General features: G+C 38.6%; 1 protein-coding gene across 1 annotated transcript in view; it reads left to right on the top strand.

The window, feature by feature from the left end:
* Positions 1–16,641, top strand: part of EFCAB11 (EF-hand calcium binding domain 11) — a 34,358-nt gene extending 17,717 nt beyond the window's left edge. The window contains 1 exon segment of the mRNA XM_064460136.1: positions 15,869–16,641. Coding sequence (XP_064316206.1) covers positions 15,869–15,920 — 52 coding nt within the window. The 3' untranslated portion in view covers positions 15,921–16,641.
* The last annotated feature ends 309 nt before the right edge of the window (positions 16,642–16,950 follow it).

The raw sequence follows: 16,950 nt of genomic DNA, 5'->3' as shown, positions 1-16,950 counted from the left end.
CTAGTGAAAGCACTTTAAAGAAATCTGACACCAAATTATCCTAATAAAAATTTTAAATAAAATTTCTAGCAGATATGACCCAGGTCTATATATTTTTCATCCTACAGAAAATTTATTTAAATTTTTGAACTTTTTTGTGTATCACTTTATCTGTAAAGGACTGCTAAAACAATTGACATAAGCACACATATGAACTTTTGCAGGTTTGAGAGTAAATCCTAGCATGTGGGTGTTATACAATATGCCACACATTTACACACTCATTTCTTTTAAATAGTTCAACATACTGTTTTCTAGTTTGGGAAAAAATACAACATGAAATAAATCTTAAAATATTTTTTTAAGTTAGTAATTTAAATTAAGTTCATACTTAAATTAAAAATTTGTGGGTTTTCTATTTTTGAGCATATGTCCAAAAATGTGTTTGCAATTACGTTAACAAATTTAAGTCACTTGTTCATGCCTCTTAGTTGTCACTCCTGCCATTCACACTGGCATTCTTCCATTGGTCCTTGAAGCGCACAGTAAATTTTTTTAACACAAACCATTCTTAGTTCACCTGAATCCATTTTATTTTACATTGCCAAGGAGTAGGGTCATGCCAAGGAGCATGTGGTCCGTTACCATAATACCGCCATGGTAATACATCTTACTAAAATGTGCTAATGCCACGATAGGTGCTTAGCTGGTCATATCCTTGGGGCTCTCTTTTAAAGAGAGTTTCTTTCAGATGGGATAAAACTGTGACATATAATTCAAAATATTAGAATGTGGCAGCTACAAAATACACTAAATTCACAATATCAAAGATTATTTTTTTTATTATTAGGAATAACATATGGGATAATAGTGGTGCAGATATCTTATATTCCTCACCTGCCAACATCCCTCAAATGTGAATCAGTTCTTTTAGCAATAGCTTATATTTATTCAGTTTGGTGATCTTTTTACAGAGGCTACCAACACAGATGCTGATTATTTTTTAATTGCATTGGATGATAGCAACTGGGAAAAGGACTGACCCCTCCAAACTCATTTCCAATAAACTATTAAACAGCCATTAGACGACAACAATTCTTCTTCATTTTCTTCCAAAGCTGAACCCCTACCCTGCAGGGGAAAATGTTCCTTAAGCTCTTTCAGAGCATACTTTTTATTAAAAGTAGATTTTTCTCCAGTGTTAAGAATAAAAGATTTTTTTCAAAATAAACCACATCTTTTATTTGAAGTGTTATCTGTGATGTATGCTGATAGACTGAAAAGCAGATTGGTTTGGATTTTTTTTACTTCAATAGAATAGTTGGAACGGCCTTACAACGATCATCTACTCCAACTGTCCGACCAGTTCAGGGCTCACCAAAAGTTAAAGCATGTTGTTAAGGGCATTGTCCAAATGCCTCTTAAACAGTAACAGGCTTGGGGCATCAGCACCTCTCTAGGAAGCCCCTTCCAGTGTTTGACCACCCTCTCAGTAAATAAATGCTTCCTAAGCCTCCCCTGGTGCAGCTTTGAACAATTCCCATGTGTCCTATCACTGGATACTGGGAGAAGAGCTCAGCACCTCCCTCTCCGCGTCACCTCCTCAGAAGCTGTAGGGAGCAATGAGGTCACCCCTCAGCCTCCTTTTTTCCAAACTAGACAAGCCAAAGGCCTTAGCTGCTCCCCATGGGACATTTCTTCCAGCCCTTTCACCAGCTTTGAAGCCCTCCTCTGGATGCGTTCAAGGACCTTCGCATCCTTCTTAAACTGTGGGGCCCAGAACTGCACACAGTATTCCAGGTGAGGCCGCGCCAACACTGAGTACAGTGGGATAATCACCTCTTCTGACCGGCACGTTGTGCTGTGTTTGATGCACCCCAGGATGCGGTTTGCCCTCTTGGCTGCCTGGGCACCCTGTTGATTCATACTGAGCCTGCTGTCAGCCAGCACCCTCAGATCCCTTTCTGCAGGGCTGCTCTCCAGCCACGCCTCTCCCAGTTTATACTTGTGCTTGGCATTACTCCATCCCAGGTGCAGAATGCGGCATTTTGACTTGTTAAATTTCATCCCATTAATCATAGCGCAATGCTCCGATCTATCTAGATCCCTGCAAGGCCTCCTGTTCCTCAAGAGAGTCAACAGCATCTCCCAGCTTGGTTTTATCAGCAAACTTGCTAATGGTGCATTCAGCTCCTGCATCCAGATCATTGATAAATATACTGAACAGAACTGGCCCTACAGCTGAACCCTGAGCAACACCGCTGGTGACCGGTCACCAGCCGGATGTCACCCCATTCACTACAACCCTCTGAGCTCTGCCCTTCAGCCAGTTCTTTGCCCAGCACACTGTGAACCCACTCATCCCACAGCTGGACAACTTGTCCAGAGGGGTGCTGTGAGGGACAGTATCAAAAGCCTTAGTAAAATCCAGATAAACTACATCCACCTCCTTCCCTTCATCCGCTAGGCAGGTGGGCTTATCATAGAAGGTTATCAAATTAGTTGAGCAGGACTTTCCCTTTGTGAATCTGTGTTGACTGTGCCTGATGGTTGCATTATTCTTTAAATGCTTTTCAGTAGTACCCAGTATGATCTTCTCCATAATTTTTCCAGGAACTGAGGTTAGACTGACAGGTCTGTAGTTCCCTGGGTCTTCCCTCACACCCTTTTTGTAAATAACATTGGCTGGATTCCAGTCAGCAGGAACCTTCCCAGACTCCCAAGACCTTTGGTAGGCAATAGAGAGGGGTCCTGCCATAACATCTGGTAGCTCCTTCAGTACTCTGGGATGAATCCCATCAGGCCCCATGGACTTGTGAACATTCAGCTGAAACAGCTGGTCCCTAACAATTTCAGTGTCCACAAATGGAAAGTCGCTGTTCCCACACTCGTCATCCTCTGACACAGGGGACTGGGCAGGTCTATCAGTACTATTAAAAACTGAAGCAAAACCCACATTGAATATAGCAGAATAATTTAGTATGAAAAGTATGAAAAATAGACAATATAAATAGCAATAACTCTTTGCAGTAGCAAAGAAGTGTTTGCAAAGTCTAGGGTCCATTTATAGTAGACAAAAACTGACAAAAATAAAAATGAGCCAGTCTACAGCATAATAAAAGAACAGCCTTCTGTCAAATTGTTAGCCAGTTTTCTTTGGTTTTAGGTTTTGTTCTTTTTTCTTACAATCTCTGTTGCATTTTGAGAAAACTAATCAGCATCAGATAGTGTAGTATTACATCCTAACAAAACTTAAATCAATAGCTAGTTTAAAGAAATGCCTGATGACAGCACTTGTTTTTAACATGATGAAGTTATTACTTGATTTAGTAAATGTTTTCAAGTTAATTGACAGCATGTACTGTTTATGACATAGCTGCACAGTGTTCTTCAACTTCATCTTTAGTATTTTGTTTAAATTAAGCATAAAATATTATTAATAGCATTTAAATTATGTATATGGCCCTAGCAATCCTTATATCCCTGAATTAGACAAAGTTTATAAAAGTGTTAATATTTCAGCTTTACAAGAATTTCTGTGAGTTTTTTTAACTGACCTTTTATAGAGCTTGTAGGATAACGGGTGTCCTCTCACTGATACCTTTGGAACTTCCAGACTGGTTTCAGCGATGTATCACAAAGAGCTGAGATCAAATAAAAAATTGGATTTCTGCAAATATCATAAAAATAAATAAACAAAGAGAAAAGAGATGCTGTAAGTGCCCCCAACAGAGGAAACAGCTGTTATGTGAGTTAATGAATCTTAACAGGCATCAGAGAGTCTACATTGAAGCAAGACCTTATAAAGTCCCAGCTGTGGAAAAGCTTCAAAGATTTCATCATAGTCTCTAAAGTCAGTCAATCATAAGATGCAAACCTACAGGAAATCAGGCATCGTTATCTTAACTATTCACAGAATTATTGTTTAATACTATTTATAACTGTTGTATTCTTTTGTTGTAATATTTCCTCAGGAGTTTGAAAAGCATAATGCCATAAATCCTGAAAGATTTAATAATCTGTTTTCTGAATTTTTAAAATATATCTATTGAATTTTTCCTCCAAATCTTTTGTACATTGTGCAAATTCTCTTGAAATAAGTTCAATGATGAGAAAAGATTCCCTTTTGATCATGGAATCCTAGAAAAAATAAGCTTACAGATATCCTTGAGCATGTACTGCATCTTGTGTTTTGGTACCTTGATGATACTACAGAAGAGGAGTCTCCAGTATGCAAATTCATATGATCATAAAAAAGGCCCAGTGTAGCACAGCGATGTACCATGACAAGAGGCAATGTGTACAAGTTGTGTCAGGGGAATTCTGTCTGAATATGGGAAAAAAATCTTAATTGTTGAGGAGAATTAACATTGGAATAGCTTACCCAGAGAAGTTGTGGAATCTCCCTTCCTGGAAATATTCAATGCTCAGCTGGACAGGGCCCCGGGTAACCTAATCTAAGGCCCTACTTTCAACATAGCCAGGCGATCTCCAGAGGTCCCTCCAACCCAGCATTTTGTATGACTCTATGCTTCTATGATTTCTGTTACAGCACAAGAACCTCAGAAATCACAGGATATTGAGTAGCACTTGAGAGACTTAACTAAGGACTAGGGTGTATATCACTAGGTGATATACAAATACTCAGCAAAAAAAGGTTTCTTTCCCAAACATCTTATGAGTTGCCACTGAGCAAATAGTATTACATATGAGAGACAGTAGGTTCCAGAACCTAAGTTCTTGTCTTCATCTTAGAGAAATGAGCCATGTTTCTCTAGGTGCTGAGGACATTTTGAGAATGCAACACCTCCACAGTTTTAAGACCTGTGGCATACATCTCACTTAGAGAGATATCACAGAATCACATAATGGTAGGGGTTGGAAGGGACCTCTGGAGATCATCTTGTCCAATCCCTCTGCTTGAGCAGGTACCCCTAAATCAGGGTGCACAGGACCATGTCCAGGTGGGTTTTGAATGTCTCCAGGGAAGGAGACTCCACAACCTCTCTGGGCAGCCTGTTCCACTGCCCTGGCACCCTCACAGGAAAGAAGCTTTTCCTCACATTCAGGTGGAACTTCCTGTGCTCCAACTTGTGCCCATTGGCCTTCGTCCAGTCATTGGCCACCACTGAAGAGAGTCTGGCCCCATCCTCTTGACACCCACCCACACTTTAGATATTTATAAGCATTGATAAGATCCCCCCTCAGACTTCTCTTCTTCAGGCTAAACAAACCCAGGTATCTCAGCCTTTACTCATAAAAGAGATGTTCCAGTCCCCTCATCATCTTCATAGCTCTCCACTGGACTCTCTCCAGTAGTTGTCTGTCTTTCTTGAACTGGGGAGCCCACAACTAGACACAGTACTCCAGATGTGGCCTCATTAGGGCAGAGTGGAGGGGGAGGATAACCTCTCTCGACCTGCTGGCCACACTCCTTTTAATGCACCCCAGGTACCATTGGCCTTCTTGGCCACAAGGAGACAGTGGCTGGCTCAGGGTCAGCTTGCTGTCCACCAGCACTCCCAGGTCCTTCTCAGCAGGGCCACTTTCCACCAGGTCAACCCCCAGCCTGTACAAGTGCATGGGGTTTTTCCTCCCCAGGAGCAGGACCTTGCTCTTGCTTTTGTTGAATTTCATCAGGTTCCCCTCGACCCAGCTCTCCATCCTGTCCAGGTCTTGCTGAACGGCAGCCCAGCCTTCTGGTGTATCAGCCACTCCTCCCAGCTTGGTATCATCAGCGAACTTGCTGAGGTTACACTCTGTGCCATCATCCAGGTCATTGGTGAATGTGTTGAACAGGACTGGACCCAGCACAGACCCCTGGGGAACACTGCTACTTAGAGGCCTCCAACCAGATTCTGAGCCATTGGTCACGACCCTCTGAGCTCTGCTGTTCAGCCAGTTCTCTATCCACCTCACTGTCCACTCACCTAACCCACACTTCCTAAGCTTACCTGTGAGGATGTTATGGGAGACAGTGTCAAAAGCCTTGCTGCAGTTGAGGTAAACAACATCCGCTGCTCTCCCTTCATCGACCCAGCCAGTCACGCCGTCATAGAAGGCTGTCAGGTTGGTCAAGCATGACCTCCTCTTGGTGAATCCATGGTGACTACTTCTGATAGCCTTCTTTTCCTCTACATGCCTGGAGATGACCATGACCTCCAGGATGAACTGCTCCATCACCTTTCTAGGGATGGAGGTGAGGCTGACTGGCCTGTAGTTTCCTGGGTCCTCCTTCTTGCCCTTTTTGAAGACTGGAGTGACAACGGCTACGCTCCAGTCCTTGCGCACCTCTCCTGTCCGCCACGACCTTCCAAAGATGATGGAGGGTGACTTAGCGACAGCATCCGCCACCTCCCTCAGCACTCGTGGGTGCATCCCTTTGGGGCCCATGGATCTGTGAGGATCCAGTTTGCCTAAATGATCTCTAACTCAAACCTCCTCAAGCAAGGGGAAGTCTTCCTTTCTCCAAGTTTTCTCTCTCACCTCTGGGGGCTGGATGCCTGAGGGCCGGCCTTAGCAGTAAAGGCTGAAGCAAAGAAGGCATTCAGTAACTCTGCCTCCTCTGCATCCTGCATCGCCAGGGCTCCTACCTCATTCAGCAGCGGGCCCACGGTTTCCCATGTCTTTCTGGAATTGATTATCCTTGATGTTTTTGGCATATGATCTTGAGACTCAGAAACATATGCACCTGTCATAGAACACATTCTGGAATGGTAAAAAAGAAGTCAGTATGCCAAAGCTAAAGATTTTTCTGCATTAGATAGAGTTGGATTACTATAGTGATGTGTGTTAGTAGTCCAAATCAAGCCTGAGGCTGTTAGGCAACACATGTCCTACGCCTAAAACAGCAGTAAATGGTGGGTTTTTTCTCCCAGCAAAGATTGTCTAATGTGACTGTTTGGTGATGGAACAGAACAGCTAAAAGAGAGATTGAGAGTGCTTCACTGATGTGCTCTGGATAGAATTCCCAAGTGTTGAATTGTTGGTAATTCGAATCAACAGATTTTTATAACTTCATAACCAGTTGTTTTAACAAACTCTTTCTGTGGATTTGTGGTCTGTATGCATTTCTTTGCTTTTTCTCTTACAAATCCAGTGCTTCTAAACATAAGAAAGAGCATATGTGGCTTTAACACACAACTTCAGTGTCATTCCCAGGGAGCTTGTACAGAGAAAGCTCTATTCAATCAATGGAAATTGATTCAGTGGAGTCAAGAGGATTCCATTTCCTGTCATTGTGAACAATTTTTAGATATTCCAAATAAAATGCTGGCCATTTAGGATCCTTTGTTAATATCATCCTTGAGCACTTGCAATACTTACCTGCCACGTATTCTGGAGAAACATACCCTCTTGTGTTATTATTTTGCTTGAAAAGAGCTTTCTGTGAAAACATCTTAAATGCCCCACTCTAGACTTCATTCTCTCAGATGTGACCAGAAATTGTGGCTTCAGATTTCTTCAATCTGGTTTGAATACTGTAGCAGTTGTAGGAAAGGTAATTGATTCACACTAAATTCTCTTTTCCTTTGCAAAAAAGATCTTTCATGGCACTTTCTCACCCCATTACTCTTTGGTTTCTAGACTCTTAAAATCCTATAATTTCTAATTCATTCCTTCCCACCACATCCCTATGAACTCAGAGCTATTTTTTCCTGGTTTACTTTCTTGGTCTATGTCGGTTATTAACTAGGAATAGGAAAAAAACGTATTAGTAGGTGAAGTGCTCCATAATTATTCTTTATCTGGAACACCTGATGATGCCCACTGTGGCAGGTAAAGGGGGGGAAACTATTTGTTAGATATGCAGTTGTTATTCCCATATATCTGTAGAACAACATTCTTCTTCCTAAGAATCATGTCATACTTTTTAGAAACTTTTTAGTAATTCAAACTATTAATTTCCCATATGAAACTCACAGTTCCATTTCAACCAGGAGCTGTCCCTGCCCAGGTTCTGTATCTGTACAGCTGCTGTAATTGCATTCCTGCATTGAACATAGAATCTTCTAAATCAATTCTATTTATTTATTCATTTTCACAGCCTAGCCAGGGCTGTTGAAGGTTTAAGTTTCCAATTCTATCATCATGTGATATGGCATCCCAGTAACCTGGTGTGACCTCTTCTCATTATTATTTTGTATTGGGATCCAGACAGATATTAACAAGAGAAAGTGAGCAGAAGAGTCTTTTGTCAAAATCTGTTGTACCACCAATGGTCTATGTCCTGATTTAAGACTACTTGGCACGACATAATTTTTCTATCTTGATATGGGAAATGCCATGCATATGCTGTATGAGTATCGCAGGTATACTGAATCTACTCCCAATCCTTAAATGTGTTTAACAGGCACTAAATGTTTGAGAAATTCATTCAACAATTCAGATCATGGCTGTTTCTCTTTCAAGATGTTTTCTTCCAGGTTAATAATCAAGTACCGATAAGCTTTAGAGCTTTAAAGCACAGTGCTGATGTCCAGGCTATTGGTTAGCTCAGAAATAGAGATTCCCCTCCTCTTTTCCTTCCCCAATTCCAAATTTCTGCTAACAATCTAGAATTCACCAAGACTTCCTAGCTCGATAGGGTTGTGTTTTTATCCACTGTGGAATCTCTTATACGAGTTGAAGTGCTTTCTTTACAGAGTTTGATTAAACATTTGAATCTTTCAGGAATTATGAAAGAATTGGTTTGGAGACTGAAAAACCAATTTCAGCAAAACCAAAGTTTTGCTGGGTTATGATGTTTCAATCAATTACTTGATTAACTGCCTATTGAAAGCCTGTTGTCAGAATTATATAACTAGAAGGCATCATAATATGTGTTCACTTTACAAGCAGTAGAGTAAATTCCTGGGGTTGCTCAGACATATGCAGAGGACATATTTCTTACATTCAAAAAAGTATAGGGAAAAAAATTTGGATCTTCCTATCAAGGTAACCCATCAGTCCATATTGCCAGATAGCCTGCAGAAACAGGTAGAAACATTATTTCAGGTCCTTCATGATTTGAAGTCTCATTCTCCAAGATAGTTATGAGTCTTTGCTGAAAGTAAGCCAAATTCTACACTTAGAATGCAGTTTTACTCTTGAGAAATTGATCAATGATCTCTGTAATTTAACTGGTAAGTGCATTTAGGAAAGCAAAAATAACAATCCTTTTATATCTATCTTGTGTTAAGAATTTATTTTTTTTAGTATAGTCCTAGTCAGTCTGTCTACTGTGTTTTATCAGTGTTTCTTTGTCCCCTGATTATAAACTTCTAGTCATGTTAATCTGTTTGGAATCAAATAATTGTAGGAAATGAGTAAATGAACAACCCTTGTTTTCTCGACAGATAGTTTTGATTCATCTTGCCTACTGTACCTGACAGTGTCTCTTGCTTCATCTAATAATTACTAAGCTGTTTGTCGTACACATCTAAACTGCAAACTTGGCAGCAAAATCTCTTCTTCCTTCTATCGGTCTTTATCTGCTGGGTTTTCCTCCCAGGAGTAACATTAATATGGTTTATGCACTACAATGCCGAATGCAATGTTAATTCTCTACCTAAGTTAGTGAATATAAATACATAGTAGCATTGTCTTCTGCTTATGCATAAATATGTGTAATATGCTGTGACTAGAATTTTTGAGCATGAGGGTTATTCCAATTTGAGGACCTAATAAATTTTTCCTTATATTAATTCTACAGTGAAAAATAATAATTCTGGAAAAAATAAACATTTTTGTGTGATTTTAAGGGGCATGTCAAGTTTTATTTGAAAGAATTATGCCAACTATTTACTCTTTTCCTCCTGACTTCTTATGTTGGAAGATTAATAAATTCTTCAGCCTAACTTTTTCATGCTGACAAACTGTGCTTCATAAACACTTCAAATGCAGGCTCATCTGGAGTCATCTAGTAAAAAAGGTCAGTAAGGAGCCACTGATGCATTTAATTAACAAGACTGTAATTAACTAATTTGTTCTCTGGCCCTCACCTTAACGTTGTTCTTTTTTCTCAAGATTGATTTTAGTAAATGTGTGTTATACTTACTTTCATACATGTATATAGCACAGCCATTCTGTTTTACAGACTCATTCCTCTGTTTTTTCTAGTTCTTAAATCTTGACTGGGACCGGAAGCTTTTCATAGTTGCCCCCTTCTGGTAGTGAATTTCCTTTTGCATTTCTGATGTCCTTCATTTAGAAGAAAGTAAACAATGGTCATACCTCACATATATGCCTAAATGTAACTGAGGAGGGTATGAATTTTAGTGACTATAGCTTGTGAAGTCCAGTGACTAATATTACTGATGTTCAGATATCATTGATTTCCCCCAAGCAGTGTCAGTATTTAGAATTTAATGCATTTGGAAAATACTGTTTTCACATGTAACTGTTCTCCATAGTAATGGCTTGTAATACTTCAGGCATTTTTGTCTTTTATATTGTTTTGTACTTTTACTTTTAGGGGTGGAAAACTTAAGTACCTACACAGAAGTTGGAAATAACTTCTTTCTGTTCTTCAGTTAATATAGTTTTTGGTAGCAACAAATGCTAATTTAAGTCCAGAACTCAGTTAAAAACATCAAGAAATCTGGTGACAATCCTGTAAGAATTTATAAAAAGTTTTTAATCTGTTTATGAAACATGATTAGGATTTTTTCACTGGCATGAATTGAAATTATATTATCTTGCTGAACTGAATGTATAATGAAGCCCACAGAGGCACATATATACATTTGTGGCTTATTTAGTGTATAAAATGTTATTCTATTTTAAAATCTGCATGGCCTTGCAATGTAATAAGATAACCATATACAGCCTCCTAGTCTTGTGGGAACTTGCGTCAAGAGTAGGAGGCATTTTAGATGTTAAAGGAACTATTATCTACTACTGGGGGTTTAATGGGGAATCATGAAGCATTCTTGATAGTGTTTAAGGTCATTCGGGTTAAATTGGTTTAACCTTCTGAAACTTCAGGAAAATCCAGCTTGGTGGCAGATGTCCAGGCACAACCAGGAACAGCTCTTGATTTACCTTTGGTGACCAGAGAGATATAGGTTCTCTGATCTGGTTGGCTTGTTTGCTGAGGCTGGTGCTGCCAATGGTTTCTGATGGTCTAGGAAGAGTTTGTTGGCCACTATATGCAGGGAATAACAATGAAGAAAAGTACACATTTATTTTTGTTTGAGATGTCATCCTCAAATACAGCAGAAGAGAGAAGCTGGCAAAAGCCAAAGCGAAACAATGAAAAATAGTGTGAATAAAGAGATTCCTGTTTAAACAGATTGCAGAGAAATAAGTAAACAACCCCTCCTACATCTGTGCTTTTTTAGTAAGTGCCAGAGGCTTAACACGTAAGATGTGGACAATAGAATTCTTTATTTAAAGTTTGTTGACATAGATTCATTGAAAGCTTGGGGAAAGGAGGACAATCAGTAGAACATGGACATAGACATGGACTAAATAATTTAATATGAATGGTATCATATTAAAGAAAATCTTAGGAGAACTTGTTATATTGATGGAACTGTTGATTTCTCCTCCCTTCCTCCTCACCCCTTTTAATGTTTCTTAGTGCTATCAAGACAGGTATAAAATGGAACAAGATTTCTGGAGTAAATGGGACAACTAGACGAAGACAAAGTTCCATGCCAAAGAATAAAGCTCTCTCCGTTGTGTTAAAAGCATGATTCAAGACTGACATATCATATAACTGCTGATTAGGGAATACACATCTTGTGCATTGCTTGCTGATGGTGCCATTTGATATTCACAGAGGGGTACAGAATACTTTTGTCAGTGCTGTAATAGTTTTGATTTAAGAGGTCAGTCTTTATTATATAGTTCAGTGCAAAGTTAGAGGACTTTTGAAATCCCTTCATGTATGTGCTGATATGTAGAAGAAAGACTTAAGAACAGGTAGCTGAAGTGAATTACAACACACTGCCTACTCTGGAGTAAGGAGACACCTTGATTTTTCGTTCTGTGTGGTGACTTTTGATCAATACTACCTCTATTTTTTATTTCATTATATACCATTCTGGTTTTCTGGGGAATTAAGTCTTACACATTCACACTTTCTGTCTATCCTGCCTTAATTGTTTTTAATACATTGGCCAATTTGAACCAAGCTGGAGACAAACAGAATTCTAAACCACCCTAAGTTTCTAGAGCTTAAAATTTTAGCAACATGTTTTCCAGCTGAGGCAGAAAACATCCGATTTATTCATTCTGAGAAATAGGCACAGGTTATCGGTTAAGCCTGTATTTACTCATTTCTTACATATATGTAGTTTTAAAACATACATAAAACTTCAGTCAGTTGTGGCATATACTGCCTCTTACTCAGCCAAACAACAAGGAAAAGGAAAAGGGTGAGAAGCATGAAGAGAATTGAAGGTATTGTAAGTAAGAAGTCACTGAGGAATCAGGTTATTGTGGCAGGTAGGTGAAGCAAATCTATAGAAGGCTAGATTCATTATTTTTCTACTCATTAAACATCTTGTTTCTGTTCCTCTAAGTATTTTTTTTTCTAAAAGAGAAAATTGGATTGATGCTGACATCTGTTATTTGGCAAGGCTAATTCCTTAGGACATTATTAACCCCTTTCTACCCTGCCATAACCCTGTCTGGCTTTTTGAACAGAATTTATTAAAATATTCCATAACCGTGAAAGAATGTAAGAGAATAAAAATGAATAGATTTAGGGGAGGATGTCAGGTGGTTAATTTTCTTTCATATTCTATAATAGTGTAAAACCAGACTTTTTCAATTTTTAATGTTAATTTGAACCCATAAAAGTAGACACCTGTGATGTCTATATAGTAAGTCTTAAAAATCATTCAGAGAAACCTTACTAAAATTAACCTGTTTGCTATTCTGTGTAGCTTTCAAGAAACATAGGACCAAAGCCTTCCATTTCCTAATTGCTGAAGTAATTGGTTTAGCCAAAGCATTCTGCATTTTAAGTCCTACATTTGCTCCTGTGTCGTAACAACATCAAACGTAGACTTTCCTCTACCTCCAGGACCACACCATATTTATGAAACAAGGTCCATCTTAGATGCTAACTCATGTTGTCTTTTGCCCTTCCTGCAGGTCCAGTTTTGGTAGCCTTCCTCTCTCTTCTATTCTTGACTTCATACCTCTGCCCAAGTTAACAGATACATTTCTTCACACAGAATATTCTCTGTATATATTTTTTTTAATTGAACTGAGATAAAAATGAAAAAAGAACATCAACATTGAGTATTTAAACTATATCAGCTGTTTAGGAATTATTTTTAAAATTGTATAGATATTTTTAGGCAAGTTACTCCGAACAAAGTGTGGAAAAATGTGGAAATCAACAGAAACATTTAGTGGAATAAAGTATTGGAAAAGAATTACACAAATAGGAAGTAGAACGTGTTCAAAGATAAATGAACATATGTCCTAATATTATGCATGTTGCCTAGCAACAGGCAGTAAAAGTGTGGGTGAACAAGTAAGTACCAAAAGTAATTAAAGGAAAGAGGCATGTGCATGGCATGTTACGGTAAAATAACCAGGAATACAAAAAAGATGAGAGAAGCATAGGTGGAGAAAAAAAACAGATTTAAAGAATGTTAAGAGAAGTATAAAAACTTTTTAAATTCTTTATAGACTGATTTTTTCCCTGTAACATTAACTAGAGAAAAATAGGCAGCAAATTCCTCTGTAATAATGCTTTAATATAGTATAGCTTACCCTAAGGAAAAATAAATTTAAAAATGTGAATTGACTACAAAGGAAAATGTACAAAACCCCCACAAAACAATAAATTTAAAATATAATAAAAGTTTATTTTGCAGCCTAGAATTAACACAGACTTTTAATTATTTCCATTACTTAGAAAATGAGCATTTGGAATAATATCGTTCTCTGTTAGCAAGAAACTAATTTGACCACAGTTTCTGCCTCTGAATCACTTCTCAAAGAGTCTGGTTTCTTTTAAAGCTTCATTTTCTAAAGCTTAAATAAAATTTCTTATAGTACAGTTTTTTACTTAGCTGTCGTCAGATATGGTTTGGAATTTATGATGAATTTTTAAATAAAAATCTATCAAAAATATTAGGCTTTTTTTCCCTCTGCTCCATTGAATTAGGAAGGTATCCTAAGGGTGTCTAACATACCGAGATCAATGAATGTGTTTAGAATGACTGTCTTGTAAGAGGAGTGAGAGGGTCTGTGGTTTATATACCTGCCGAAGGTTATTGCATACTCTTCTGCAAATTGCTGAACTGTTTGTGCCTCAGTTTCCTCACCGCAAAATGGCATTTCTCACCAGTCACACTGAGCGCACTAATATCAAAATCATAAATGCTTTTACTAAGTTTGACTATTCGTACAGTGATCATGCTACAATGGTGGGCTGCAAAATACTATTGTAATGTTTGCCTGTTATTACATGAAACTTATGATGTACATAGCCAGTAAGAATTATTGACAAACAGGCTACTTAACAATAGAGATAAATCTAAATGAAGTTCTAGTCATGTTGTTCAGATGTAGTTTTTTATATTTGTTATGGCTATAACAATTTGAATGATGACTTGAATAAAGCCATGTTGTAACAAGGGGCTCAAATCTAAAATTAGTAGGGAGGACTCTACAGGAGACATCTGGAAATTTGCACCAGAAAATATGGGATAATTCAGAATCTCAAAACTCTTGAGATTCTGTATTCCCCCACTCAGCAGGAATCTGTGACATCATTACTCTGCTCCAATTCCACATACAAGGATAGAAGTTGTTAATATATATAAATATATGTACACATATATATGTATAGTCTGTTAGCTCAATTGATTGTAGGATAGATTCCAACTCTAATCATAGCTATTTGAATGCTATTATACCTGTACTTGATTTTTTTGAAAACCTGGAAAAACTATGTTTACAAAGTCTGTTTTAAAAGAATATTAAAGTTGCGGAATCAAGCAATCAGAAAGGAATTTGCTGCATGGTTTTATTTGAGCCACTTGGAGATTATGCATTCTGTAAAAGTCTTCAGTTATGTGACTACATATTGCTTTCTTTTCTTTTTTAAAGAAAGAATTCCCATTTCATTCAGAATCACCAAGTGAAATTGTTCAATTAACGAACATCTGGTCAGTGTTATTGCTGAGTGCATGGCCTTGTGCCTAATTTAATCCATACCATTCAAATTCTGCAAACTTAATTCAGGTGTGGTTAATCAAACTGTAAAGCCGTTTTTGTATTACTGTATTCTCCGGTACTGCACCACCAGTAAGTATTAAGACTTCCAGAGTCATAGGCTGTGGTTCTTGAAAGTGTAACATTCTTTAAAAAACAGCTAGGTGATAGAAGCTTCTTTGTGACAGCAAAACATAGGAGGGTTAGTATCTATCTTTGAAGGTATGTAATAGAAGAATATTCAAGTCTAAATTTGCAAGAAGATCACATTGTTAACTAGGCCCTTTAAAAGCTTAGTTCCAGGTTTCATATGGAATTTATTTACTCAGTAGCTTCTGGTGGCTGTTCCAGTGGTTTCTTCAATCCAATGTTTGCCTTTGCCTCATTGTCTGTTTTCCTCTTAGCTGGCTCATAGTGAACAGCCATATATACGGTTTTTCAGAGTACCAATGTACAAGAAAGTCTCAGGACTGTTATGATATCACAGATTTAAGTGTGAAGATGGTATTTATTTAAGCAAACCAGTTATATTATTCTTTGATGTTATTGGGTGTAACTTAATGTGCTGAGTTGCTAACACTGAAATGAAAATCTGCTTTAATTAAAATCAGTAATAAACTCTGTAATACTATGCCAAACTAAGTTGACCACTGGATTTAAGTACTCTATGTATGTAGATTAATCACTGGAGGTGACTCAGAAATTAAACTTATGTTTTTAGAAAAGGTACAGCATTGAAGAAGCTGTCAGGGCGAAGTGCAGCTGCTATGTGAGGAATCCATTCCACGGAAGTTCCCTAGTAACCAGAGATGTCGGCAATGCCAGGAGAACTTGGCGCTCTGACACTAAGAGGAGCTGTCGGGAGGGTGCAGCAGCGTGGAGGCATCGCGGCCAGGCTCTGCAATAAATGGGGAACTCGAGGTACGATGGAGCTGGTGCGCTGCATATTTGCTACCCTGGGCCAACAGCCCGTCATACTTCTGACAAAATGCTGTCCTTTTGGTGAACTTTGCTCATTATAATATCATTATAATACCAAAACACACCTCCATCCCAAAAGCTACCTGCCTCTGAGGTGCGACCACCCCTCACTGGGCATGCGCTTTGAATTTCTTCTAGTCTATGCTTTTAAAAGCAAAGTGAGGAAATTCTACACCAATCATAATAAAGGTATGTATGACTAGAGTCACTCAAGCTCCACCTGAAAGATAAAAAGTAGTATAAAATGTGTGAAGAGAAAGAGGGTGTTAGGGAAGATACCATCACGTACCACTCTGACTTCTGGGACCAGTCAACAGGCTGAGCCCCTCTTCCCCCCCACTGGGACGCCTTTGGGTAAGACTGGAAACCTCTGTAGAGTCACTTTAAATCCCTAACATATTAGAGTTGCTTTGCTTCATATTAGAGTTGCTTCATATTTGTTTAGCATACTTGTAGCCTAGCAGCGTACTCATATCTTTGGCATTTATGTAACCAGCAATCTTACCACCAGTAATCCAAGGAACCTGTGCATCTGTTGCTTTAATAAATCATACCATAGATTAATCTAGCTGTGCTCGTTCTCCTTGAACACGACCGGCCTGGGCATCTGCCAGACTAGTTACTAACAACAAATACCCTAATGAGTAGTTACTTCTACAACCCTTAGAAAATAAACCGTTGAGCAAGTTTGAGACTAAGACTGGGCTTATCTGCACCTAGGCTCCTCTCGGAGGAGGAGTTTAGAAAGCAAGGGGGTCCTGTCTGAGCCTCATGACTCAATGTAGGGTCTCTCCCCAGCCACTCCTCAGACTCCTACCATTA

The sequence above is a fragment of the Phalacrocorax carbo genome, chromosome 9 (assembly GCF_963921805.1).
Source record: "Phalacrocorax carbo chromosome 9, bPhaCar2.1, whole genome shotgun sequence".
In the NCBI taxonomy this organism is placed as follows: domain Eukaryota; kingdom Metazoa; phylum Chordata; class Aves; order Suliformes; family Phalacrocoracidae; genus Phalacrocorax; species Phalacrocorax carbo.
This window is presented reverse-complemented; position numbering and strand designations above follow the sequence as displayed.